The 27602-nt window shown below is 34.5% G+C and overlaps 1 protein-coding gene across 6 annotated transcripts in view; it reads right to left on the reverse strand.

Annotated features, from left to right (window-relative positions):
- Window positions 1–27029, reverse strand: part of KCNH7 (potassium voltage-gated channel subfamily H member 7) — a 629307-nt gene extending 602278 nt beyond the window's left edge. For all 6 annotated transcript variants that reach the window (XM_056793960.1, XM_056793959.1, XM_056793961.1 and 3 more), the window contains exons 1-2: window positions 24938–27029; window positions 23058–23288 (exon numbers count right to left, since the gene is read on the reverse strand). In XM_056793960.1, coding sequence (XP_056649938.1) covers window positions 23058–23288; window positions 24938–25013 — 307 coding nt within the window. In that variant the 5' untranslated portion in view covers window positions 25014–27029. The remainder of the gene's footprint in view (window positions 1–23057; window positions 23289–24937) is intronic.
- Between the last annotated feature and the right edge of the window lie 573 nt (window positions 27030–27602).

Genomic DNA, 27602 nt, shown 5'->3' on the forward strand with positions numbered 1-27602 from the left:
GTTGAACTTGAAAATTCAGAATGAATATAAGAACATAAGGACATAAGAAATTCCATATTAAGTCAGGTTCATTGTTGAACTAAAAAAGTTTTCTTTAAATGCCCACAAAAGCAAGTTTTCTCATCCTTTTTTTGTAGTCATGGACTCCTTTGGCAGTCTGGTGAAACCTAGAGCCCCCTTTGAAGGATAAAGTTTTTGAATGCATAGAATAAAAATAATCACAAAGAAACAAGTTATCTTTAAATACAGTTATCAATGGTAAAAGAACAAATTTAATAACTCCAGATTCAGATGGAAAAAGATGATAACTCTCTTCCTTAACCTCTAAAGGTTAAATGCATATTCTAAGCATTACTACAATATAACTTAATGATGAAGCTCTTTAAAAAAACTCTTCATATTTCTAAGGAATATTTTTATCTAATCTTTAGGTTGACATTTCTTTCAATTTATCTTATAATATTTCCTTCATGCTTCAAATAATGGAAAGCTGCCTTGGTCCTGATGTTTCCTTATTTGCTAAAGTTGACTCTGAGTACACTTTCTATATTCTCCTGATTTTACAACTATATTTTACCTATGATATGGTTGCAGTACATGAAGTGGGAATGGGGTGCCTATATGAATATCACTCCTCAGAGGGCAGATCAACAAAGCCTCACAACTCAGATGACAAATGTCACTTACTCTTTTGTTCTTCCTCGGGTTATCATAAATGTTGCCTATAAATAATTATAGTCTTATTTTTCAGACCTGATTGTATCAACTCTACCCCCCTCCATACCCCACCATTTACTTCCATCCTTGTAGTTGCACAGGTGTCATTATTCAGAAGCATGCTGGTAAATATTTGACAATCAGCTAAGCACCCTCAGACAAAAAATAAAAATAGATGCTGGTAAAGAGGATATAATCAGTGAGAAAAAAGATGTCTTAACTTCACATATTTGATTTTGTCCTTTATGTATCTGTAGTTCATCCATTTAGCTTTCTTTGAGATTTGATCTTTGCCTAAAATTTTTGTATATTTTACCTTCACTCATTTCATCCAGATCTATTTTTCTTTATCTAGTATGGTCCCTCTGGGCTGTCCTGCCTGCTTGCAAACTCCCACCACTGTATTTGCTTTCTAAATAGAGGTTATTGATGTCTAAGTGGAATGATCTGATAACCTAGTTGTCCTCATCTGGCCCAGAAAATATATTAATTTCTAAACAGATGACTTGCATTGTTTCACACTCTCCCACATGAACTCAAGCCATGGTCCTGATGGCACTGCTTTAGTCACATGGGACAAGACAAGGACAAAACAAGTGAAACTTTAAAATAATTTGATCAGAGTAGAAGCAGGGAAATCTCAAACCACCATGAGAATCCTCTCCAATCAACCTTAAGATAACACCAAAAAATTAATATTGAAGTGAAAAAACCAACAAGGAGATGAAGTGAAGTAACTTTCATGAAGAGAAAAACTTGAAATGTAGGCAGAGAGTGTCTGGTTCACTGGGGTGAGAGGGGAGCAAAGACATTAGGAGGCTACAAAAAGAAGTAAGGTGTAAGTCGTCAATAGCAAGCATAGCTGTGAAAATTTCTTTTGCTGTCCTTAGCATTCATTGCAACTCTCAGCTTATTCTGAGTTTTAGGACTTCTAATATCATTCTGTAAAAATTGTATTCAAACTCAATTAATGTTTCTTAAACCATGGGACTGAGACCTTAGCAAGTATTAGCATATCACAGTATTTTCCAAAGCATCCTCAGATCTAAGAAATGAGAATAAAAAGAATCAAAAGAATTTCAGATTTTGGCCATTATATCCAAACTTCATTCTTCATGTATGAAACTGAAAATGTAATCACCCATATAGCAAGAGGAAATTAATAGCCAGGAAATTAAGAATTTATTTACAGAGTAATGTATCCATTAAGCTCTCATTGAAATCAATATGGAACTTGTATTTTGGTACATAAAATAGCATTCCCCTCTAAGTGATCAAAATCTTTTATTTAGAACAGAAGATCTATTTTTCACATGACCTTAATTATTATTTTTATTTTTCAAACCATGTAAAAATTGACATGGAGAGGAAGTAAAGTGATGTGTTCTCCTCCTTCACTCAACAGGAATTATCCTGATTCCATTGAAATTTGGCAAATAGAAAATTTGGCATCTTAGTAGAGTTGAGACAAGCTATTGATGTCTCCCAGGAAAGGTTTGCAAATTGTACCCCTTGGATTGGAAAAGTGCAGTCCCTGTCGACTGCTGATGCCAAGGGCATTGTGCCTTTACATGTAAACACAAGGACATGAAGGAAGACCATGAGAACAGTTAGCCAAAATTGTAGGTTTAATACCACTGAGGATCATTCTTACTTTGACTCTGCCTATAGGTAGCAGATAAGAAAAACTTTTCCAATGGCACATGTAGCTGATGCCCTCCATTAATTTTAAGAACTAATCTCTTGAAAGGAGGGGCAGTAGGTCAACCAGTTAGCCAATGAGTATTTATCAAGCACTTAGCATGTGCCTATACTGTCCTAAACTATGAGTATACAAAGGAAAGCAAAACAAACAAAAAACTCTCTCATGGAGTATAATGGAGAAGATAATGTATAAACAATTACATAGGGACAAAATATTTATAGGATAGAGTGGTAGTAATCACAGAGGGAAGGCACTAAGGTTAAGAAGGACTAAAAAGACTTCTTGCAGTAGGTTGGATATTAGGTCAAACTTGAGAGAAGCAAAGGAAGCTATAAGGCAGAGATGAAGAGGGAGAGCATTTTAGACATAGATGAAAGTCAGTGAAAATGTTCAGAAGTGGGAGGTGAGATTTCATGTGAGAGGCAAACAGACTTGTCCCTTTGAGATTCCTTTTGCCCTCACAATAGCAGAGAAGATTTATTTTGCTGTCCTTAGCATTCATTGCTACTCTCAGCTTATTCTGAGTTTTAGGGCTTCTAATATCCTCCTGAAAAAAAATGTATTCATCCTCAATCAATAACCTTTGCTTCCATCTTCTCTATACAAGTCTCTGTGTTTCCTTAAGCCACATTTCTCTTTGAGTCTATCTTGTGTGATAACATATTACAGGGTATACAAAATCTTAAGCAAAGAGAAGACCAAATAGACTGGAGATGAATCTCTACCATGAGATCAGTAACAGCAACATCATTGACAGCATCTTCAAGTCAATAAATATTTACTAAGCACATATGATTTACAAGGGATTGTGTTAGTTACTAAGGATACAGAGGGAAAAAACTTAAAACACCTCTTGCCCTCAGGGACTTTATATTCAAATGGGGAATTCAAAATATAAACAGATAAGGGGGGGGGTAGAGAAGAGAGATCAGGGTATACTTCCTGTAGGAGATAACACCAGAGCTGGGCCTTGAAGGAAGCTAAGGATTCTAAGAAAATAAAGATTCAAAGGGTAAATTTTAACTTTTATCCTCAAAAGAGAGAGAATAAATTCCAGGCAAGAACAAAAATCAGAACAGCATTATGGAGACTGGGGATGAAATGATGAGTTTAGAGAGCTGCACATAGTAACACAGAAAAGATATGTTGCAGCCAGATTGAACAGGGTTTTAAATTATAAGCAGAGTACTCAGTGTTTTATCCCAGGAATAATAGGGAGCCATTGAATATTGTTTAGCACGGACATGTACAGACCTGTGCTTTAGAAAGATTATTTTAATAGCCACAAGAAGAACTGAGTTGTGACACAAGAGTCAGGAAAACCATTCTGGCTATTGCAATAATCCAGGAAAAAGGTAATGAAGCCATGAAATAGGGTGATGGCTTATGGAGAGGAGAGAAGGTAATGGATGTAAGAGATATTATAGGAGAAGAATTTATAGGACAAATTACTGAACACTTAGACTAACCCAATTTCACCCTGTCAACTGGCACCCATTTAGTTTAATTCGACATTTATTTGCAGCTGGTTAGAATAGCAGATGGAGTGCTGGACACTAGAAGGCCTGAGTTCAATTCCTGTCTTAAATATTTGTTAGGAAATTAGGCAAGTCCCTTAATCTCATTTAGTCTCATTTTCACATAAATCATAGGTTGTCAAGAGGATCAGGTAAGATATTACTTGAAGCACTCTGAAGATCTTAAAATGCTATATGAATTGAAGCTATTAGGAAATAGTTTGGAAATAGAGGGTAGAAAGCCAGGAAAAGGTTGGCACAGTCTACATCTCTCCAATTTAGTACAGTAAAATTCTTAGGATGACAGTTTCATAAAGGGTCAATTTTTGTTTCTTTGTATTGTGGAGGAAATTTCCAAATTCCAATTTTTATAATCCACAGCTATCATTTAAGAAAGTTGGCACTGCAACTACTAAAGCCAAATTTTCCCAGATTAAGATGATTTCTTTCAGTTTGAAGTATAGGTAGAAATTTAGATAATATGAAAGTGATAGCTAGAATTCTTTCATGTAATCAATCCCCTTTATCCTTCCAAAGTATTTTCTCCTCATTAACTTTTGAGTTTCCTTAAATTTGATGTCTCTTTATTAGTCTCTGTCTTCTAAATTTAAAATATTTTAATTAAAATCTGCTCTAATTTATAGTTTTGTATTGCTTAAGGGAGGAGAAAAATATTAACATTTTATTCCAACTTTGATTCACATTCTGTTTTTAAATAGTTTGTCCTAGATTTTTTTCTTGAGTCAGTCCTCCTGTGAAATGTTTCTCTAAGAAAAAGAAAAGTTTGTATGTATCATGGAAATCACTACATATGAGAGGCAAAATAAGAAGGGAAGGATAACATGGAGAAAAAAAAACAATTGAGAACATGTCAGCCAAGAGTTATAAATAACTCTTGCTTTTCCAAGATATACTACAAATGACTATGGGCATTCAGAAAAGAACACCATCTTTCTACCTTTCTTTCAGTGCTATACTCATGACTCACTGTGGTTCACAAAGTGGAAAAGGTTAATTCCCTATCCTGAGAACCTTAGAATCATATATATGGTTGGATTCATTTGTCATCTTATTTTCAAGAGGTCAGGATGCAAATTGCACTTTTTTAGAACTATTTTGACTCACTTTATTCAGGCTGTAGAATTTTGTTTTTGTTTACACAATACACATTTTAGGCCACCTAGGGTGTGTATAGCTCCAGCATATTTACAAACTGACCAGTATTTGAAAGGCTGCATAGTTGTAATAATTCTTTTTAGAGAATGTTATGTTTTTAGCTAGCTGTAAAATATAATACACAGGTGTGGGCATCCTAAATCTTTTCCCAAAAAATATAGTTTGGCTAAAATTACATCCCTATCTTAAAAAATTCTGTACAGTAATTAATTATGAAGAGGCTCAAATTTAATACTTCACTTAATACTTGGAAAATTGTAATTTGTGGAAAACACATTCTAATGGAAACTTTTACATAGTTTCAAAATTGCCCATTATTTTTTCAGATTAATTAAACCTGAAAGCAGTTCCAAAACTTTTCAACATATGGATTTAAAAATTCAGATGAGAAAACAAATAATGAGTAATTTAAATTACTTTCTTGGCTTTAGAGAAGAGATGAGAAAGAACTGTCCTATCAGGACAGAAATAGAGGTGTATGTTGTGAAATCATATTTACTGTCAGATATATGCATTTTGTTTTGTTTTGCTGTTTTTCTTTGTTGGAAGTCTCATTGAGGTTTTGAGGATATTTGAGAATGCTTTGTGAGATAAAAAGAAAAAAAAATTATCAATAAAATGTATTTTCCTTTGAAAATGAATCCTTAGGGAGCAGTTAGGTGAGAGCCAGGTCTAGAGACAGGAGGTCCATGGTTCAAATCAGACCTCATATATATTCCAACTCTGTGACCCTGGGCAAGTCACTTCATCCCCATTGTTTAGCTTTTATTATTTTTCCACTTTGCAACCAATTCACAGTATTGACTCTAAGACAAAAGGGAAGGTTTAAAAAAAGTGAATGGGTGTGGTCGGTCCTCAGACACTCCTTAGTTGTGTGACCTTGGGCAAATCACTTAATCCTAATTGCCTACCCCTTAGCACTCTACTACCTTGGAATCAGTACTTTGTATCAATTTGAAAATGGAAGGTAAGGATTTAAAAAATGAATGAATTTTGGAAGGAGAGAAGAGGAAATAGCTAAATTGCAGAGGATTTGATTGGAGTCACAGAAATAAAAGGTAAACTTCCAAGACTGTCAAATTACAAAATTTCCAGGAGTTCATTTCTACTCTTCAATTACTAACATCAAAATCCAGAGACATGTTATTTCCTCAGTTATCACCTAAAAAGCACTATTAGATGATTCCTGTATAGTTGTTGTCTTAAGAATAGTGATAAAAAGAATCATTTTCACGTATATTTCTTCAACACATCATCCTTGTAAAGTGGGTAATAGACAAAAACCCAAACTCTCAAGTGAATGTAGGTACAACAAGAATTGGCTAAGAGAACATCAACATGATGTTGATGGCTGACCTGATTCTTTAATTTCATGAATATTCTCCAAAGCAATTGTAGAATGCAAATATAATGTTCAAATCACCATACACAGTTGAAGCTGGATGATGCAGTAGAATTGCCAGCAAAGCCTATTAATTTGCGGATAGGAAAATACAATTCAATTCAATCGACATTTAGTGAACACCTATTTGTGCAAAGTACTATGAAAAGTGAAGTGGTTTGCCCAGAGTCACACAGCTAATTAAAGTCATGACTAATTAAAGGCAGAATCATGACAGAAGTCTAGCTATCTATCCTCCCTCTCATATTTGCACTTTCGTAGATTCCTCCCATCACTTCATGTGGCTACTGAATGAAGAGCATCTATCATCTAAATACAACCCTCATGGGATAACTTGCTCATCACTGCCAGTGCTTCTTCCTGACTAAAATAGAATTTAAGTATTTCCAAAGAGTTAATGATTTTGGTTATTTCCTAGGTGACATTCTTCATAAACTATTCTCATGCAGAGGAAGCGGATTTCAAGTATTACTTCAATTCTTATGCTGTTTTTGTTTTTCCTCTCCTATAGGAGAGAATTATAAGTATAGCTCTATAGCAGAGGGTCAAGGAAAATAAAATTCTTTTCTAGTAGTTGCCTGTCAGCTTTACATTCTTTGCCATTTTTGGTCTGTCATGGTTTATCAATAGCAATTACATTGAAGGCAATATTCTCTTTTAAAAAATCTTCCTTGGTTCAGGTGACATCCAGCAATATTGAATTTGAGTCAAAACAAAAACTCCTTCAGGACATAAGAAAATCCTTCTTTCACTTCATAATCATCCTTGTTTTACTGCTAGTATGTTAGAACTGATAGGATTATTTTTTTCTCCAGTATCTATTTTTGGCTAGTAAACTCACTGTTAGCCACATTAAGTTGTCCATTTGTCTGACTGACAACTGTGGCATGGAACAAGAAACTATTAGTCCTTTAAGGGCCTGAGGAGAAGCTCTTTAGCAAGAAAGACCTATTATAAATGGATCTGGTTCTGGGTCAAAGGTTGGAAAAGCAAAAACTTGCTTTCAAAATGTTGCTCTTCCATTACTCATTGAAAAGTAAGACTGAAGCTATGTTTTTAGTCCATTCATGCATGTCTTTAAATCCCATTCTGCTATTTTGGAACCAGAGACCTTATGGCCTTCCTCATGTCTTCCCACACACGCTTGCTAGGGTGCCCATAACTTCTTAGAATACTGAAAAGATATTCTCCATCTTTCCTCCACATGGTTGAACTAGGGTAAGTCCTTAAGCCAAAGATGCCCCTAGACAGAGAGCATAGGCAAAAGAATTGGTGTTCTATGAAATCTGAGTGGGGAATTTATCTGAAATCAAGGAAATATTGTATGATATCTGAGACACTGAAGGTTGAACTCCCATCCAGGAAGCAATCTTTGACCAATAGACCTTGGTTAGGTAAAGTAAAATTCAAAGTCACCTAAGGACCTCCTTAAGTCCAGAAATGATCATGCATTTTTACTCAACCATAGGGATGATTTCTATTTATAAATGTATGTACACATACTTTAGTGTATTAAAAAAAATCTCATCCTCAAAGCATAAGATTGAATCAGAACTCAAAACCATACTTAATTGTCTCCCTTTCTGGAAAGACCTATGCTTAACCCACCTCAGAAAGATATATCTTTACAATATTCAGGTGAGTACCTGTAATATATATATATATTATATATATATGTACATATATATATAATATAAATATATAATATATATAATATCACATTTAAGAAGAAATAGAGGCCTAATGATGATGGAGAATCCTCATCATCTCTTGACAGAGGGAAAATGGACTAATATGAAGAGAAGACACATTTTTATTTGTGGTCAGTGTTGGAATTTGTTTTTTTAACCATTGTTGTTTAGTTTTGTGTTTTTTTTTTAACCCTTACCTTCTGTCTTGGAGCCAATACACAGTATTGGCTCCAAGGCAGAAGAGTGGTAAGGGCTAGGCAATGGGGGTCAAGTGACTTGCCCAGGGTCACACAGCTGGGAAGTGGCTGAGACTAGATTTGAACCTAGAACCTCCCATCTCTAGGCCTGGCTCTCAATCCACTGAGCTACCCAGCTGCCCCCATTGTGTTCTTTTTAATAATCCTTATCTCCTCTCTTGGTAACAATTCCAACACTGAATAATGACAAGGGCTCACAATTGGGGGTTAAATGACTTGTTGATGGTCAAATAGGTAGGAAGGGTCTGAGGTCAAATTTGAATCCAAGTCCTCCAGACCCTAGTCTTGGCACTCTATGTACTGTTCTACCTAGCTGTTCCCACAGTATTTTGTAATGAGTTTTATATTTATATTTCATTTTATGTATGAATAGGGGACAAAAAAGAAATGATCTATAATTTTAAAAAGGATAAATGAAGAATAACTTAAAAGTAAAAAATCTTGTAACTTAAGGAAACTTGTTGCAAAAGCTAGGCTAGAGTATTATTCTATCCTTTGATAGGATGATCATAAAAGTGGAGAACAAAATAGTGGGAACAAAATAGTTGAGATTCAATAGGTCATAGGTCCTACTTTAGCATGACAAAAAAATCCTCTTTGGAATTTTGTGGCCTATGTATCATGTGGTGACTTATTCTGCTATACAGTCAATATTTGGGATCTAGCCACTTTCTATAATCTAGGTAGCTGTTCTAGTCAACTATAATTTCAGCTGAAATGAAAATTTGATGCCAGACACATACTTCTGGAATTCTGTTTTTATTTATAGTTACAGATGTTTCATTTTAAAGCTAAAAGAGTAAATTGATCCAGTTTAGTTTTCATTCATTATATTTTTAAATGTATAGTTTCAGACTTTTCAATCATAAGCCATAAGGTTTTTTTTTGCTTTTATGAAACACAAAAGAGATTTTAGTTATAATTTTTGAGTGCAATATAAAAAGGACCCATGAAAATAGAACATTGAATGTTCTTTTTATATTTAGGTTTAATTTCTGAAGTTTTAGCAGTTATTTGAGATGCTGTGCTTTATTTTATATTGCTGAAAAAATAAACCAGGAAGATCCCATATAATGTGCTTAGAATGTAAATATGTGAAGAATATGGTAAATCAATAAAGAAATTTTCTTTTCATTAATAATAAACAAACCCTTAAAGTTGTAGAGTTGGGATCACAGCTGAAGGAATGCTTAATTGAAAAGTTTGATATTCTCTAACTATCCAGTAATTAGGATGAGAACTTCTTTAATTCATACCTTACTTTTATTTTTGAGAAAATATTTAAAACACTGAATGCTGATGATGGCAAATTTCAGGAAGGTATCCATTCTCAGTAGATATGTGAACTATGAAGAAATAAGCCCTTCTTGTCTGTAATGTAATAATCTAGCAATTCTGCTAAAGTGTTCTTTAGATAGGGGTACCTTTGTTCTTCAATTCCAAAAGCTAATTCTGTGAATCCATAAATCCTATGGAACTTTGGTTAAGTGATATTCATTACCAAGAATACCTAGAGGAAAAACTTCAAGATTGAGTCATAGAGAGAGAGATCAGATTACTTGAGGTGCACAGATCTCTGCTTAAGTGAGGAAAAGAATGGCTGGAAGATTATTTTCCCCTGCAGTTATTTTATGGAATCATGTTAACATAAGTTTGGGTCTAAATAATACTGTATTGAATTTGTGTTGCCTACATCCTTTCCCCAATCTTGAAAAAGAATATTTCTAATCTTTTGATATCATTTACTGGGTATAAATAAATTTTGCCTCATATATGTTGTCCTAACAAAAGACTTCATTATGTTTTATTATTGTTTATATCTCTTACTTTTTATATAGGCAGAGGTACAAAAATTAAAATATAATTGACAACCTAGTGAATAAAAAAGTCCATTTAGTCTTTCTTTATGCTCCCTTTAATTACAATAAGTCATATTAGTTTATATAAATTGTACGTATCACTTGAGCATCCCAAGGATCTTAGACAAGTTCTCAAAAGAACAAAACAGTAAGGAATAAAAGGAATTCTGTCAATTATGAAAAGATTGGTAATAGTTGTTGAACCAATTATCCTTATTTCTTCCAGTGCATTCCAGACTATTTAATAGGAAATCCTGTTAGCAACAGCTTGCCTAACAACAACTGGGTGAGGGGGGGTATTCAGTCAGCCAAATTGGGTGCCTCTGGAGCATCCAAGATCTGCTTTGGACTTGGGTCAAAATGGGCCACGTCCAGAAAGACTGCAACCTCCCTGGAATGAGACTTCTCCAATAGAATAAATCTAGGCAATCTGCTCTTTACATGTGGAAACAAAGTGCTTTCTCTGTTTTCTAAACATGTTGGGTGATTTGGAAGGATTTTCTTGTGCCCAAATGGATATTCTGGTAGTGCTAGACAGCGGCAGATTATAGCTATAGTTCTGATATAAAAATGAAGGGTACAAATTGGATAACAGCCTTTCATATGGGTCTGATTCCAGTGTAAATTACTACAGAAGAATAAGGTGGTCAAATATGGCAGGAATGTTGGAAGAGTTTCAAGACACTATCTAGAAGTTTTTGCTTTTGTTTCTTTGCATATTTAGGGTTTCCAGTAGACTTTTCTTGGTACTTCTAACATTTTCTTTAGTTATAACAAGAATAGTAGTTCAATTTTATAATTTTCCATTTCATAATTTTACAAAATGTATTCATCATGAAAATTCTAATGAGGAAGAGTATATAAGTATTAGTATTTCCATTTTATAGAAAAAGAATTTGAATTTTAGAAGTTGGAATATCTGGGAGAAAGGGAGAGAGAGAGAGAGAGAGAGAGATCTATATCTGTAAATTTCCTTTACAGATGCAGATGGGCAACTGAGCTGAAACTTATTCTCTTGGAGAGCTATATAGAGGCATGAAGAAGTTATGTGACTTTCACAGAATCACAAACAATATGTGTCACAAAAAGGATTTAAAGTCATCTTGGTAGAAACCTATTCTCTCCACAACACTACAATGTTTCTCAAATGTAGGTGTATTTGGCAACCTATACTTTTCACCAACTAGGAAATTATTTGGATTAGTAAATAACTTTTAAAAAGTTAAATAAATTTTAATCCTTTTTTCAACTCTAGAGGGAAATTTCTTTAATCTCAAGTTTATAACAGTAACTCTCACAATTAAAATTTGATTAAGAAATAAAAGTGAGACAATAATTTCAGTGTATCAGGTACTTCTGAGCCCAAAGCCTGGGATATAATGAGGACATTTGGACAATCTGAAGGATAGAATGGGGACACTGGTCCTTGAAGGCAAGAAAAAATCACCAAAGACAAAATTTGACAATTTCTCAAGTCTTATTAAAGTAAAAATAGGGAGCAGTTGGTACAGGGCAAAGAATTCCAAACTTGAATTAAGATTATCTGAGTTTCAAATCTTGGATCTATTAGTTATTATTGTATATGACCTTGAATAAATCTCTTTCGAAACCTTGGCATAAATCTATAAAATGAGGTGGGGGGGAGATGATATATTACATGACATCTAATGTTCATTCTTGCTCTTAATCTAGACCATATGATATTTGGTGGCAGTCAATGTTCCCCTGAAAATGGATGGTCTCCTTGGCATACTTGCTGAAAGTTGTATATGCTGCAGGTAAAATATTAGATTTGTGGAAGAAATGTGGTCAGTCTTCCTAAACCAATTTCATTTTCCTCAGATCTGCTTCCTCAATTCAGCATAGTTCAATTGGGCCCGTTTAACTTGTCATTTTTGGAGGTAAATTAGAAATAAAAGGCAGATGAAGAGATACATCTATTTCCCCTCTTATATTTATTTTTGATCTTGCATTGTTTTTGAAGATTTCTCTACTTTTGAGAATTCTAAAAGAATTTTCTAAGCTAACTCTTGATTATTCAGAGACTGATTATATGCCACAGAGGATATGTCTATCCATATTCATGTTCTTCATTTGTCCCTTATTCTACATGCTTTTTTGTGACAATTTCAACACATTAATATTTCCAAAAGATACTTGAGAAGACAAATTATTTAAAATTTATCTTGCAGGTTACTTGATTTGAGGATTATCTATGGAACTTTCTTCATCAAGAAAAGGCTAGACCAATTTACTCTGAATATGGATGTTCTATAATGGACTTATGAACTTGTCAATGTGGGCATTTCTTCCGATGGTAAATAATATAATGCATTCCACAGCTTATCATCCTGTAAATGCTTGTCTGTGTCTTCCCAAAGATACTATCCAGTGAGTAAACATAATACATTCTGTGGACTTTCTCTCTTCCTTCATCATTGTAGTCATATAAGTACAACAATATAGACTATCCATTTTATATAGTCTCCTCTTACTCTATGTATATAACTAACCCACCTCCTTTACCAATCAGTCAAAAAGCTTTTTGTAAGTGTTTACCATATGCTGAGCCCTGTAACAAGCACGGGGGATACACAGAAATGCAGAAGTCTATATTGATTTTAATAGATTTAATCCCTAGTAATATGCTGCAGATTACTCATGCTCATCATATGTATCCATACTATACTTTGGTTATTTATTCAATAATTTTTAGAAAATGTGTTAATCTATGATTCATATACATAGAGTATAACTGGTAGAATATTTTGCATATATGCATATAAATACCAAAGCATATACATATATATACATATTCATGGGAATTCATATATACATACATACACACATTTTATTTACATGTATATATGTGTACATATACTTATATGCTTAATTGTTGTTTAAGAGAAAAAGAGTCATTCAAAGAGTTGTACAATTTCTCAAATGCAAATCAGTCCAATATCTTGCTCTTTCTCAGTTTGGGGTCCAGTTTTTATTGGCCATCTAGTATATCTAAGGACATAAGCACTGATGGACCAAATCAATGGCTTGTCTAGCCAATTGCACAACAGACTCTGTAAAACAGGTATGATTTAATTTTTTTTTTATTTCTTTGTGTGTTAGGCTGACTTCTGAAATGTGGATCTCATTTTGGATTTCTGGAGAATTTTAGTGATTAACACAATCAATATGATGTTATTCATAAATAGGAGCTTATAAGGAATCCCTATTTCATTTGGCTCTGTACAATACCTTCCAAGACAAGGCAAATACATTTGTTGGTCCTACTATCTCACTGCATTAAGCCTCTCTTGATAGGATTTTCAAATAGTCATTTCTGTTATTCCGTCTATTTAGAAGTATTAGATGATCTTGATTTCTGCTCAGAGATGCCCTTTAAGGGTGAATTTTGTTTTACTGAATAAAGCAAATGTTTAATAGCCAATCAATTGTAAACACAGCTAAGTATATTCCTTGCACCTTCTTGTCAATTGTGCAATTAAAGATGTGGTCTCATGCAATTTTTTTTTTTTGTGAAAACCTTACTATTCACCTCTCACATTTTTTTTATCAAAGCTGATCTCCTTATATAGATTAGTTTTTCTTATAAAGATTTTGTAGAAATGAAAAAAAAAACAGGCATTTTGATCAGTAGTAATTATGATATCACAATTCCCATATTAGTATCATGTGTTCCCTGATTATTTAGTATCTTCTTTCAGTCATCTTAAAATGTGATCTCTCAATGCCTTAGAAACTGGCACCACCAGCATTGCTTTGCATTGCATATCTATGTTCTTTCTCAATTGCTCTTTCTGTCTTTAATTACCTGAGTACTATTTTTACTTCCTCATGTAGAGCATTATGAACTTTGATGAAGTTTACAAGTGTGGTGCCTCTATCATCATTAATGTAGGAAGGTATTTGCTATAAGAATCTTGACAAATCTTTTCCAGGATTCATCTATTTATTGTTCTTATTATTGTTTATTCATTCAATGCTCTTGGGATAATCTTACGTAGTTTTATCTCACACCAAACTTCTGAAAATTCATTTTTCCGAAAGCCATTTCTCACTGTTTTTTAATTAGTTACTTAAAATCTACTGTACCTGGACACTTGAAAATAAATGTAAAGTAATGTAATTACATTGACTTGTATTGTTTGAAAGACACTGAGGTTGTATCTAGTTGACATGCATGGTATAGTGAAAGGAGCAATGGATTTGTAATGAAAGATCTGGGTTTAAGTCTCCACTTTCATCTTTGTTGGTTTTGTGATGATTATAACCATGCACAACTCACAACCCTTCTTATGTTCTCATCAGTAAAATGGACCTAATAATCAACAGACATTTATGGAATGTCTACTATGTCCCAGACATCTTCTGGGTAATAGTTATATGAATACAAAGAAGGAAGTAGTCCCTAATTTAGATATAATATAGAAAAAAGAGACTAAATTTGAAGTAAATACAAGATATTCTAGAAGGCAAGATACTAGCAATTGGTGGATTAAGAAGGGCTTCAAATGGTGGTAATTGAGTTGGATATTGAAGGGAGGGATTGTATGTGGTATAAGTGAGGAGGGAATATATGCTAGTCATATTGGCCAACATAGATCCATAGAGAGAAGAGGTGAAGAATTATGAGTAGGAACAAAGAGAAACCCTATTTGGCCTGATCACAGAATGTTTAGGAGAGTGATATTTGATGGTGATGATGAAAGATATATGAGGGCAAGTTTGCAAAGGTTTAAAAAGTATATGGTGTGGAAATTTGTTTAGTATAAGAATAAGGCTATTATTAATTCATGTCATATTATCAGAGTCAACAATGAAAAAGTAAATTTTACTTATCCACCACCTGAATAAGCAAATAAGCTTATAAAGAATATGAATATGATCAAATAAAATAATTGAGGTGTAGTTGACATTTAAAAACTTTGTTTTTAAGTAAAAAATCAGAGTAGTTTTTAAACAAAATTCAGTATAAATCACAGCTGAAGCTGAGGGATATTATACCATGACATCAACAGAAAACCACAAACAGCAACTTTGCTCCATGTCATTGCACACTAGCACCATTGTAAGTAGTTGAAGCAATTCGTCTTGGGTTTTTTAATTTTAATATGAAGGTCTTAATGATTAAATTTTGGACCACATGGACAAAGTAATCTTTTATTAAAATCACTTCTCTAAGCCTCATAAACATCAATTAAATTCAACAAACATTTAATAGGACACTTAAACTTTCTGTCTCCCGAAGTTTACATTCTACTTCATGTTAAGTTATATGTAAAAGTTACAAATATAAACACAACTATTTTCATATCCCAATCTTGTTGTTTTCAGATAGCCTTAATTTGTTAATGAGTCTTACTAACTAACCTAATTCAGGTAGTATGATGAAAATTTCTCAACTCTTAATTAACGTGACTGATTTTCTTATTTCAGTGAATAACATCAGATAGTTGTGCTCCTGGGTCTTACAGTTCAATTCAGTTCAATTAAGAAATGGGGATGATACAATCAAATCTGCTTTAAGAGAAGCTAATAATGCCATCCCTTTTTGCCAGTATTCTATCATGAAGGGATCCTGAGGCCATGGTCTTTTAGATCAGGAATTGGTAAACTATGACCCACTATTTTTCAATGGTTCTATGAGCTAAACATGGTTTTTACATTTAAAAATATTTCTTTTTAAACACAAATTATTTAAAAGTATAAAAGCCTTTTTATACGACTGATTGTACAATTACAGGGGTTGTTGGATATAGGTCTGAATTTGGCTCACTAGCCATAGTGTGATGAAACCTATAAAGACACTAAGACCCACCAGAGAAACTTCTGTAAAGAGATGATTTTTCACTTTAGGGAAATAAAAACAGAGGAAGCAATACATGATGTAGGTAGTATAGTAATACACTTTATTGAATTTAATGCAAATGTTAAGTTATTCAATAGATTACGTTTTGCTAACTCTCCATGAGATTCAGGAAATTATGTTCAAAGACTTATTTCATAGTGAAAAGGAAACTTTATAGTTTAAATTGGCATAAAGGGTCAATCAATGTCTTTCTTACATTTTTTTTAAACCCTTACCTTCAGCCTTGGAATCAATATCGTGTATTGGTTCCAAGGCAGAAGAGTGGTAAGGGCTAGGCAATGGGGGTCAAGTGACTTGCCCAGGGTCACACAGCTAGGAAGTGGCTGAGGCCAGATTTGAACCTAGGACCTCCCATCTCTAGGCCTGGCTCTCAATCCACTGAGCCACCCAGCTGCCCCCTTTCTTACATTTTTAAAAGAGATAGTACTATAAAGAATTGAGGGAAAAGTTGCTTTAGAAGAATGGAACTCGTGGTTTTGTGGAAAGAGTTTTGAATATAAGTCAGAAGCCTGGAGTTTTTATCTTAATTCTTACACTTGCTATTTAAAGGGTCTAGTTATTTCACCTCTGGGAAGATGGTACCTCATCTTAAAAATAGATATTCAGATCAATTAAACAAACATGTATTAAAAGTAAGGAATGGGGATATAAAATAACAGTTCCTAGCCATTAAGGATCTTGATCTTATTGCCTAATAAAACCCATCTAGAAAATTGCAAAGGCTGTTGAGAGTATCAAACTGGATAATAATCAGTGAAAGGATTCTGATAATTGTACAAAATATAAGCACCTTGAAGACTGCACTGTTTCCCCTTTGACTTTATAGCACCAGTCTAGCACAACATTGTGCACACAGAATACAATTAACTATTTGCTGAATTGAATTACAGAACTATATAGATGTATTGTTAAACTATATAAAACTATCAATTACATGAAAACTTTTCCATCAAAACTTCTCCATTGCCCCCTTTTCCTGTCCTTCCCCTCCTATTCTGTATCTCCTACTTGATCATTTCCTAATTTTCATTTCCTCTATTATACCTCTGGTCATTTCTTTCCTGGGCTTCACTTCTCCTGAAGATCTCTTTTCGGGGCATCTGCCAGCTATTGATACAGTGCTATTTAAAGATCAGAAGACCTCAGAGGTTGAATAGAACTGGCTCCCACCCATTTCAGTCTACTTCTAAGACTGAAGTGACCCTATTTTCAAACCCCTTGGGTAAGAAAATAAGTTACAAAATAACAGTTAAGTAAAATACTTCTTAGTAACACCAGAAGAGTTCAGAAGTATGACCACACCAAATGTAGAGAAGGAATGATAAAAAAAGAGCTCATTTACATCTGAAGATCCTTCTTTGGCCTTCACTTAGCCCAATACCAAAATGAAAACTTTAAACTGTAGCCAGAGAATTGGATTGAGTTTTTTGCTTAATGAAGAATATTTATGAAGCACATTCAATACAACAAACACTTATATCTTGCCCTTTGGTCCATAACATAAAGGATAGGACTTGGCTATGAAATGACTATAATATGATTAACCCGAATATATACATTAAAAGCACTGAAAGGATATATTTCTATTCTGTGAAATTGCTATTCTTGTCTAAATTATATTATTTGTATTTAATTACTCTTACTTGTAATTATTACGTTTGACATTCATAAACATGACAGCTAAGCATTTTACAAAACAACTTTGATAAGGTTACCGTGGTATGGTCTTATGAAACCCTGAAATCTATGTATATACATTATAAAATTATTTATGCATATATGATTAATATAAATATATGTGTATTTAAATTTAGTGTGTTCAAAGGTCTTAGTGTAACTTTAAGCTTTATTATCATAACATGTATGCTTTAATAGTTTGCTATTAATAATTATATATTAGTACAAATAAAATTTTCATACTAAATTTTCTGGGGACAGGATGTATTTTAAAATTATGCATATATAAATATATGTGTGTTTATATATGTATAAATATCTGTACATACATATTTAATATTTCCCTCCTCAATTAGCATAGGCACTTATTCTACCATTATAGATAGCAACTTCTCTGTTTGTCGAATAGATGCCTTCATAGGTTTTTATGGTGATAAGCATTTATTAATTAATGTATATTTTTTACACTAAAAGAGAATCCAAGGTCAATGACCAAGTACATTTCAAAGAGATTAAGGCAGAGTGAGACTTGTCCTACATAATGCAGGAAATCTTATCTCTTAGTCAGAAAAAAGAACCTGAATTTAACTGAGTTATTTTATCAACCAAATGACAAAGATTCTTTCCTGCCAATGTTTTGAGGATGTTCCAAAGTTTCAACAGAAGAATATTTACTATCTGCAGTAGAACTCTATATACCTAAAGGTCCCAAGCCCATTTGCTGCACCATGGAAGCTTAGTACATATTTCCAGCTTATTTTTATCTCTTTTAAGAAAAAAAATACATGCGTTTTAAACTTAGCCCTCATAGACCTTTTCATAGCCATTTGGTCTTTAAATAGCACACCAAATAGTAGATTTAATACTTTGAAACAAAAACCTCAATGGGCTGAGATTTCTTTATATGCTACTTTTAATCAAATGAAATAATAATTTTAATTAGCACTTAAGCACGAGGCCTGACACACAGTAGGTACTTAGTAAATGCATGCTCTTCTTCCTTTTCCCTTTTACCGTTTCTGTGCTCTCAAAATATGCTAAGCTCATAAAAAAAGAATCTTTAAGAATTCTCTATCTCTAAAAACTCTATCTCTTCTAAGTTCCCTGATACACAGACTACAATGGGGAAAGGCATTATCAATCCAAGCCTTTAATCCTCCTCACTGTTTCAACTCTAGCTTAATTAAAAGGAAATCAGAATCCTGTAGTTCTGACTTGTTAGCAAGTTCCCCAATGCTATCCTTAAAAGCACTATGTCTCTGATTTTTAAAATAATCCCTTTACTAAGGAATTACTAGGGGGATACTGCTCCCCAAGTGGTATTGCTCATGGTTTTTTTTTTTCAAGAGAAAATTATTTTGAACATCCAAGAATTTACTATTTGTTATGAATTTTAAGTGAGTCCAAATCTGAACATCTGAATATATCTGACAAGAGTACAGCACTTTTTTGTTCCCCTTCATATTAGCAATGATTTAATAAACATTTCCTCTTCTTTCCATATCATATCGCTGAGAGGAAAAATAGGTATATTTCAATTCTAAGAGACCTCAGTAAGCCTCTAGAATTTGTTGCATTGGACTCTATGACATCTGAAAATCCAAATTTACTTTAGAGTTAGCTTTACTACCACATGACAAAACTCATATCAGCTAAGTGCCAGATTCGTAGATTTTTGCTAATCTAAAAATGAATCATCAGAAACAATTCATTCCAATTGGCTCATTATCGCTATTACCACCAATACTAGCATCATAATCTCCACTAAGCGGTCTATAGTGGAACTATTTGCTCTTCTCCAAATGGCATGGAGTTTGAGATCTTTCCTACTGACCACACAGAATTATGCTATTAATATATAAATCCATCCTGATTTCCAGCATAATTATAATTTTTATGTCAAAAGATTTACAGCTTCATCACCCTTAGCAATATTTCACAGCTGTCGAGAATGATTTATGCAATAATGACTTAAACTGTGAAATGAAATCCTCAAAGGAAGGGCTATCAAATATTCCTACTGAAAATAACTGGATTTTTACAAATTAATACTCTGATAAACAATATCTCTAGTTGTAGGTAGTAAATTCACATAAAGAAACATTGAGTTAGGGCATTATTTTTCTCTTAGTTAATGTTTCTAGAGTAGTATATAAAACTGCACATGCATATTTAAGTTTGGGCAACTTTCAATGACTAGGAAACTATAAATAAGGTCTTAGAAATAATGGCTCATATGCAGAATCTTTGTCACAGCTTTTGCTCCTATATTCTGGCTAAACATGAAAATAACACTTTTTTTCTTCATGTACTTTGTTCCTTTGGTTCTTTAGTCTCACTATTTCTATTCTTGAAATGTTGCTAGCTTTTAGCTTGAAATGCCTGAGGATGAAATGAAGAATAAATTAAGGAAATAGATTGAATACGCTAAATAAATAGCCTCAATAATAAATAATTAACAAATCATTAAGAAAAAAATTCTTTCTACCCCACTGTCAAGTGTTAAAATGTCAGGAATTAACTGTAATATGCTAATAGATCTGCAATGGGAAAGAGTTTCAAAGCATTTTCAAAAGCATTGAGTTTCTAAGCTCTCATTGATTTTTTTTTTTGGGGGGGGGATCATGAAGAGAAAACTAATATATTTTGAAAAGCTTACAGCTTCTTAACTAGTAACCAAAACATGAGCTTATTGAATTCAAGGCATAGTTATAAAACCAAGGGGATATCATTTCCCACAATTGGTATCTTTAAAGTTGTTATTCTGGTGCATTCAAACTATGTAAATAAAATGATTTTTATTCCTCAGAAAAAAATGAAAAAAAAGATTTCCTCTCCTCTCCTCCTTGTCAACAAAGACAAAATGCAAGTCTTTTGGTAACCATAAAGTTCATTAAGTACTGATGACTGAGTTAAAACAGAAAAGGAAACTCAGAAGTAGAACTGACATTCTATATAATTACATGTGTACACAGATAACAGATCCTGAAATAAGAACTCTGGCTTCAGATCATTAACACACACACACACACACACACACACACACACACACACACACACACACACAGAGGCATGCATGCACTAAACTAAATCCACAGAGTTAAACAAAGCATCCACATGGATGCATCTGCATTAGCCACATTCCCACTGCAGGCATTTTAATAACCACCTTTGTGGCTACATTTAAAATATCTTATTTGGGTGCTTTTTTACTGAAGAAACAATTCTACATTACAGAATGCAGCTACACCCCCATCCCCCACCCATAATATGTGCATTCCTGTCTGAAGGATATTACAATTCAAATGGGGAAATGCAGGCTATTTTAAGATAGACACTATCTGATACTATAGATGTAAGTTAAAAAAATTAAATGAGAATAACTAGCACAATTGCTAAACTGACATAAACTTTTATAGGAGTAATTGAAACAGAGTCTCTGTCCACATGATACCAAATGTTCAGGAAGAAAGTACTGGAAAGCAAGAGGAGAATGCTCTCAGCCAAGCATCCAGATGTTTTTAAATATCCAAATGATATGCAGACAGACACTTTGGGTAATGGGCTGAATGCAATTTTTAAAAATCTAAGTATTTTGGTCCTGTTTAGGTAAAGCAATAGCATACCAAGTAACATTTGTAAGAAAGCTCAGATTTCCATGGTGCCAGAAACAATTAATTAAAAAATAGAAATATCAATTTTAACAATCTTTTTTTGGTCTTTATGATCCCAAATAACCACCAGAATCACGCTATCATACAAACAAGGCACTGACTGTTCACTGGAATTGCTCAGCTTCACTGGCTATTTTCAAGAATTTCATGTGAATGTTGGATGTGAATTGACATGTCAAAGCATAAATCAATGAGGATCTGAGAGTTTCATACCACTCATTTTTTACATTTCAGGAAGTTAAAGGGAAGAGTTAAAACTTTTTCTCATTTGATTTTATCCTCTATATGATGGTGTATCCAGTGATGAGTCACATAGTATGATAGAAGGCTTTAGCACATCAATATAGTTAAAACTTCTTGTTTAGCAGTTTGTTAATAATATTGAAAGATAACACTCTCACAAAGACTTCTCCCAAAGAAGTTATCATAAAGTAAGGTGAATATGCATTAGTCAACAATTCTAACCAAGATTACCTTATATAATATGCATTAGTTTCTTAATTTTTAATACTGGTAAGACTATCCAATTCATTAAATGTATATTGGCTTGAAAAGATATAATTTTATTTGACTATTTCTGAATTCCTACATACATACATATATGTCTATGTACATATATATATAGACATAAGTAGATGAACATACACATTAGATAATTTGCTTTTATACACACATTTTCAATTGAATATCTCTTCATCAAGGAACATATATGTGTATGTAAACATATACAGATGTCCATATGTTCATATCATTTGACTCTCAGAAGCAAAGATTGAAAAATGAATACCCTTGCTATTAAACTGTGATCTTACAATTTGAAAGTCTATTAAATTTTCACAAGTTGTGATGTATAAAAAGTAACTTCCGTGTTGCCATGTTTCTAATTCTAACTTAAAAACAAAACTTCAAGAAGTTAACAGCCTTTTCTCTTTGAATGTACACAGATTGGCTGGGGAGGTTTCAACTCATCCTATTTATATATCAAGAATATCAAGAAACAAAGATAATAAGAAGTGTCTACTAATCAATGTAGCTGAGTAATAAAAGAAACTCCTATAGGTAGCTATAAATAGTTTATGGTTCAGAAACAGAGTTTTCATGGAAGATTTAATTTGAATTATTTTCTTGCCATGTAAGTAGTATGGTACTTATAAAATGGAAGACAATCAATCTTTGATTACTAAAAGAAAAAAATAAGTAAGTAGAGAGAAAAACAATTGCTCACTGGATCGCTAGATTACTCTTCTTACTTAAAGGTTTCAAAGCAGTAGATTGCCCCATAAAATGAAGTGACTTATGTGATTTTAAACTTTAGTAAAGGAGGTCTCAAAGTCTGAATACCATAGACAAGATAGAGCAATCTTGCTGCAGTCAAAGTGTCTGTCTATCCAGTTGAAATTTGAATACTGTGTGTTTTTTCACATATGCACATAAGAAAACATTTCAATGCACACAAACAATCAAATTTAAGAGATCTTCAATAAAGAGGCATTACCATTTTTATGATAGTAGGTGACCTCCACTTTCCTTTCTTCTGACCCAAGTAATGCTTGGGCAATTTGGGCAATATCATGCCTCTTGGTCTCTGGCCCATGAAGGAAATCACAGGTGCATGGTTTCTGCATGACATCTGGCCTGGAGAACCCAGTCATTTCACAGAACCCATCATTGCAGTAGATGATAGCACAGTTCTGCACTCTGGCATTTGCAATGATGAATTTTTTATCTGTATTAGAAAGACAATGATGCACATTTTTTAAAAAAGCTTCCATAAGACTCCCATAAACACAGGAACAATTTGTTGACTAATAAGACTTTGGAAATGCAAATTACATTCTATAGTGAAACTAATTTAGACCTTTTAGTTTTAAAAAAGCTTTAAATTTGAAAGCAACATTGTAGGGTCATTTAAAGAAAGTAATGAAAAATCATTCCATCAAGTTATATGAGAATAATTTCATCTAGTGGCTAGTTCTAACTCTCAGGAGTCCAAAGTATCACACAGAAGGAGCAGCTGTTCTATGATATTTTAGGGATACTATTTAATTTAGAGATAAACATATTAAAAACTCAAACAGTAAAACATCCTGTGGCTAGTAGATCTCTGTCTTAAATCTTAATGCTTAGGGATTCTGCTCAACTTTCATATTTTCTTTAGTTTTCTGTCAAGACATCACTTAACACATTAATTCCTTTTTAAGGAACAATAAAAATTATCATGTGTATGAGTGATACAATCATCACTTTCCTAGCATTTGTTAATGAAAATCTACATCTTTTAAAACAAATTATTATTAAAAGATTGAAACCCATGAACCAGAAACATTACTACTCCACACATTACTTTTTCTTGTCCCTTACTTAATGTTGGATTTTCAGGTGAAGTTAAGAATGCTAATATACACATTTCATTTTTTTAAAAAATCTCAGAACTAGATCCCTTGGACAAAATGCAAAGCAGCAATCTCACACACTATGCAAGTTTTCTTCCTTACATAACTTTACAGAATATCAAGTTATTATATGAAATTATCAAAATAACTCCAAAATGTAAAATCTGAAATGGGGGCTTAAGATGGTGGTTTTGAAAAAGAGCCAAATATAAGTTGGCAAGTGTAGGCTTTAAAATTAATGCAATTGTGTAACAATGAGAATACCTCCCACAACAGTAAATCCATTTGAGACCATCATATTCCTGTGGTTGTTTTACCTAATAGATGTTATTTTCTAATAAAAAAGATAAATTAAAGGATAAATTCAGATATTAATGCTTGAAATCATTCAGGTAGTCAATAGTCTGTATAAGAATGCACCATAGATCAGAAACCTGTCCTTGCAGAATATCCTGCTAGGATTATATTTGCATTGATTCAATGCAAAGTTTAGCTACATGAAAACTAAGAAGAAGCAAAGATCACTGTCACATTCCAGCCTTGGAACTTATTCAAGTTTAAATACTTTTCCTAGTAATTCACGTTCAGATTATTTCACTTAATCACGCAAAATTGTTCCATTCTTATTTTTTGCATGCCTTTAAAATAAAAGAATCTCAAAAAAAAATAAAGCCATATTATATAGACACGTTCCCTTTAAGATAGTGAAATAGTAGGACATGAAGTAGCAAGCAGAGAATGGGGCAGTGGGAGAGGAGGGATCAAATTTCCTGTTATAATGGAGACAATAATATAACGTGTAAATCAAAATTAATTTCAGAATGGGCATCCTCGCTGTCACCCAAACCTTTTGGTTTAATTTGACAATCTAACTTGAAACAGCCCGGAGTTGTTCTTTACGGATCTTACCAGGCAGCTAAAACAAAGTACTTCTATCAAAACAGAAAGAGAGGGAGAGAAAAGAGAGAACAAATGAACTTACTTTGCCCTTCAAATTTCCGTATGATGGTCCCCAAAAATGTATTTTGTGGTGCCACATGACCTCTTCGAACAGGCATGTTTACACCGATCTTCGGATCAGTTCTCTCCCTGAACGCAAGAGTTCTCCAGTGATCTACACGGTTACAGCCCAGACCACTGAGCGAGCTTCTCTTTGTGACAAATCATCCTCTTTTGAAACACAGAAATCTCTTCCCATTAGCACCACTTCTAGATACACGCTTTTCCCACCGGAGCAAAATCCATTCCCCACACCTTCCTGAGGGGGACCTCGCACCGGACTGTCGTTTTGTGAGATGGTTGGGGGGAGGTGGGGTGGGGGTAGAAGGAAGGAGGACAGGAGGCGGGGGAGTGGGGAAGCGACGGGGTGGCTGGGGAGGGAGGGAGTCACAAGTGCAATCGATCTGTTTCTTTACTACCAAATGCCGCCAATTTCCCAGAGCAAATGGACTTAACCTGGTGGTTTCCCTGAGCCTTGGTGATGGTTGAGAAGATATGCGACTTCAGCCGGTCTTTGCTGAAGGGGATGGGCAAAACCGAGGGGAGTCAGCGATGTTGACGTACCCGCCCCCCCCCCCCCATACATTTACATTCACATTCTTGCAGACATACTCCCTTATTCCTGGGCATCACCACCATACAGCTCCGATTACTCAAGCGTTGTTTAGGGGGAAGCCAGCCAAGAAACCTCCCAAATTCAGCGACAAACACCTACATTAAGAAGGTGAACTACACAGTCCCCCTGTCACTTGCTAGATGCCCCATCTCCTAGCTCCTCACGCTGTGTCTGCTGGAAACACTTACAGCTTCAAAGAAGACACAAATAGCCAGGAAAGTAACCAGGGAGGAACATCCCTAGCTTCTGATGGCATTTAAGGGATGAGTTTCGGAATTAAATCTTTGACAATGAATGCTTAACCTCCGGAGCGGCAGGAATTCCTGGGGAGTAGAAACGGTCGTTGTTGGGGGGGGGGGGGGGGTGATGCGCTCTGGCGTATGTATTGTCACCACTGCCTGTCCCTGCCCTGGCTCCGGGCGCGGCGCCACAGTATCTTGCAAGAGCTTCCTCTTTGCAAAGACTGCTCCAGCTACAGAGCATGCCCAGCTTCACTGCTCGAGCCTCAGAGGAGTTGAAATGCGCGAGTTACACTTCTTCAGGTGTTGGTCTCTGAGGGCACCCGGGTAAGACAAGAGGCCTCCAGAGCTCGTGGTCCAAAACAGAGATGGAGCCTGGGAAGGGTGAGGCTGCACCGAGGAGGGAAGGAACAAAAGGTGGGTGGAGCACAGAATTATCCACGTTGTTGTGCCTTTTTCAGGGCCATTTCTAGTTTGCTTCACATAATGCTTGCGCCCTCTCTATTCCTTCACCTACTCTAAATCACAGCCCTGGAGGAAGAGATGCAACAGAGACACAACTGCGTTGAGTATTTTGAGTCCTCCTTTCCTCCACTTACATCGATGGGGCAGATTCACTTCCCTCTTCCTGGATTTCTTCGTCCACACCAACCCCTTGGATTTTCTGGTCAAAACTTTTCCCCCCTCCAGAAGGAAACTTGGTAGCACTGTTGTGATTTATTGGTGAAGAGAAAGGGTATACCGATCACCTAGAAAATCAGATCTATTCACATCTCTCAACTGAAGATTTAGTCTTTTGAAGATATCCGGTTACCGCTCCTTCCACTTTTCTCTTGTACTCTTCAACACTCTTTCACCTACTTAGAACTCATTTTGACGGTAACTTCTTTTTTCTTTTCTCCTTGCTACTTCTCTCTTAGTGGAATCTACCAACACTAAAGCCTGGAGAAGTGGAGCACAAAATTCAAACAAACAACACAAACTCTTGCCTCCAGCAAAGAGAGAAGCCTGTTTAGCAGTCACCAATAGAAATAGATATTTGCGTTACAGTATTTGGAGACTGGCTTGGTCCTCCACATATTTTGCCAGTTTTGCACAGTTTCACATTCAACTCTGAAGTGAAAAAGTGAAAGAGAGGTGTAAGGTGGGAAAGGAGATGAAGAGTTAGAATATAAAGTGGAATCATGTGCATGACAAACAATAAAGATGAAAGGATATCTGGAAAATTGGTTTTGAGGTCTCTTTTATATTTACTTTTCAGAGAACTAAGTCAAATAAGTCATGTCAAACCAAAACATTCCAATAATTTTTATTAGTCTTCCTAATTTTAAGTGACCAGAGATATTCAAACAATTATTAAACTATTTGGACATGTTTTTCTCTGATTTTTTTTTTACTTAATTACATGGAGACAATCTATGGAAGACACACCTTAGGAAGCAGGGGGCAGTTTGTCCTTTGATGGCTTAAGCTTGCCTGAATCTAGATGGGTTCCCTCCCCCTTGGAATGAAAATTCTTGCCATATCCCAAATGAAGGTTCTCCTCCCCTGTTTCTATCCACCCCCCCCCCCAATCTGCATTTCCCCCAGCCCCATCCCCATCTGTCTTTTGGTGCTATGAGGGCTAAACTGCAGCTTGCTTAAGAGAGAAGCAGGCGGCCTTTCCCCAGGTGCTGAACCCGTGGAGCTATCCGTGACGCTGGTGCTGACTCCGCTATTAGTAATTGCTGCCTCAATCCAGCAATAGACAATAGAACTGCAAACTCAGGCAAGCCGAAATGAGATCTTTACAC

This window comes from Monodelphis domestica, chromosome 4 (genome assembly GCF_027887165.1).
Source record: "Monodelphis domestica isolate mMonDom1 chromosome 4, mMonDom1.pri, whole genome shotgun sequence".
Lineage (NCBI taxonomy): Eukaryota > Metazoa > Chordata > Mammalia > Didelphimorphia > Didelphidae > Monodelphis > Monodelphis domestica.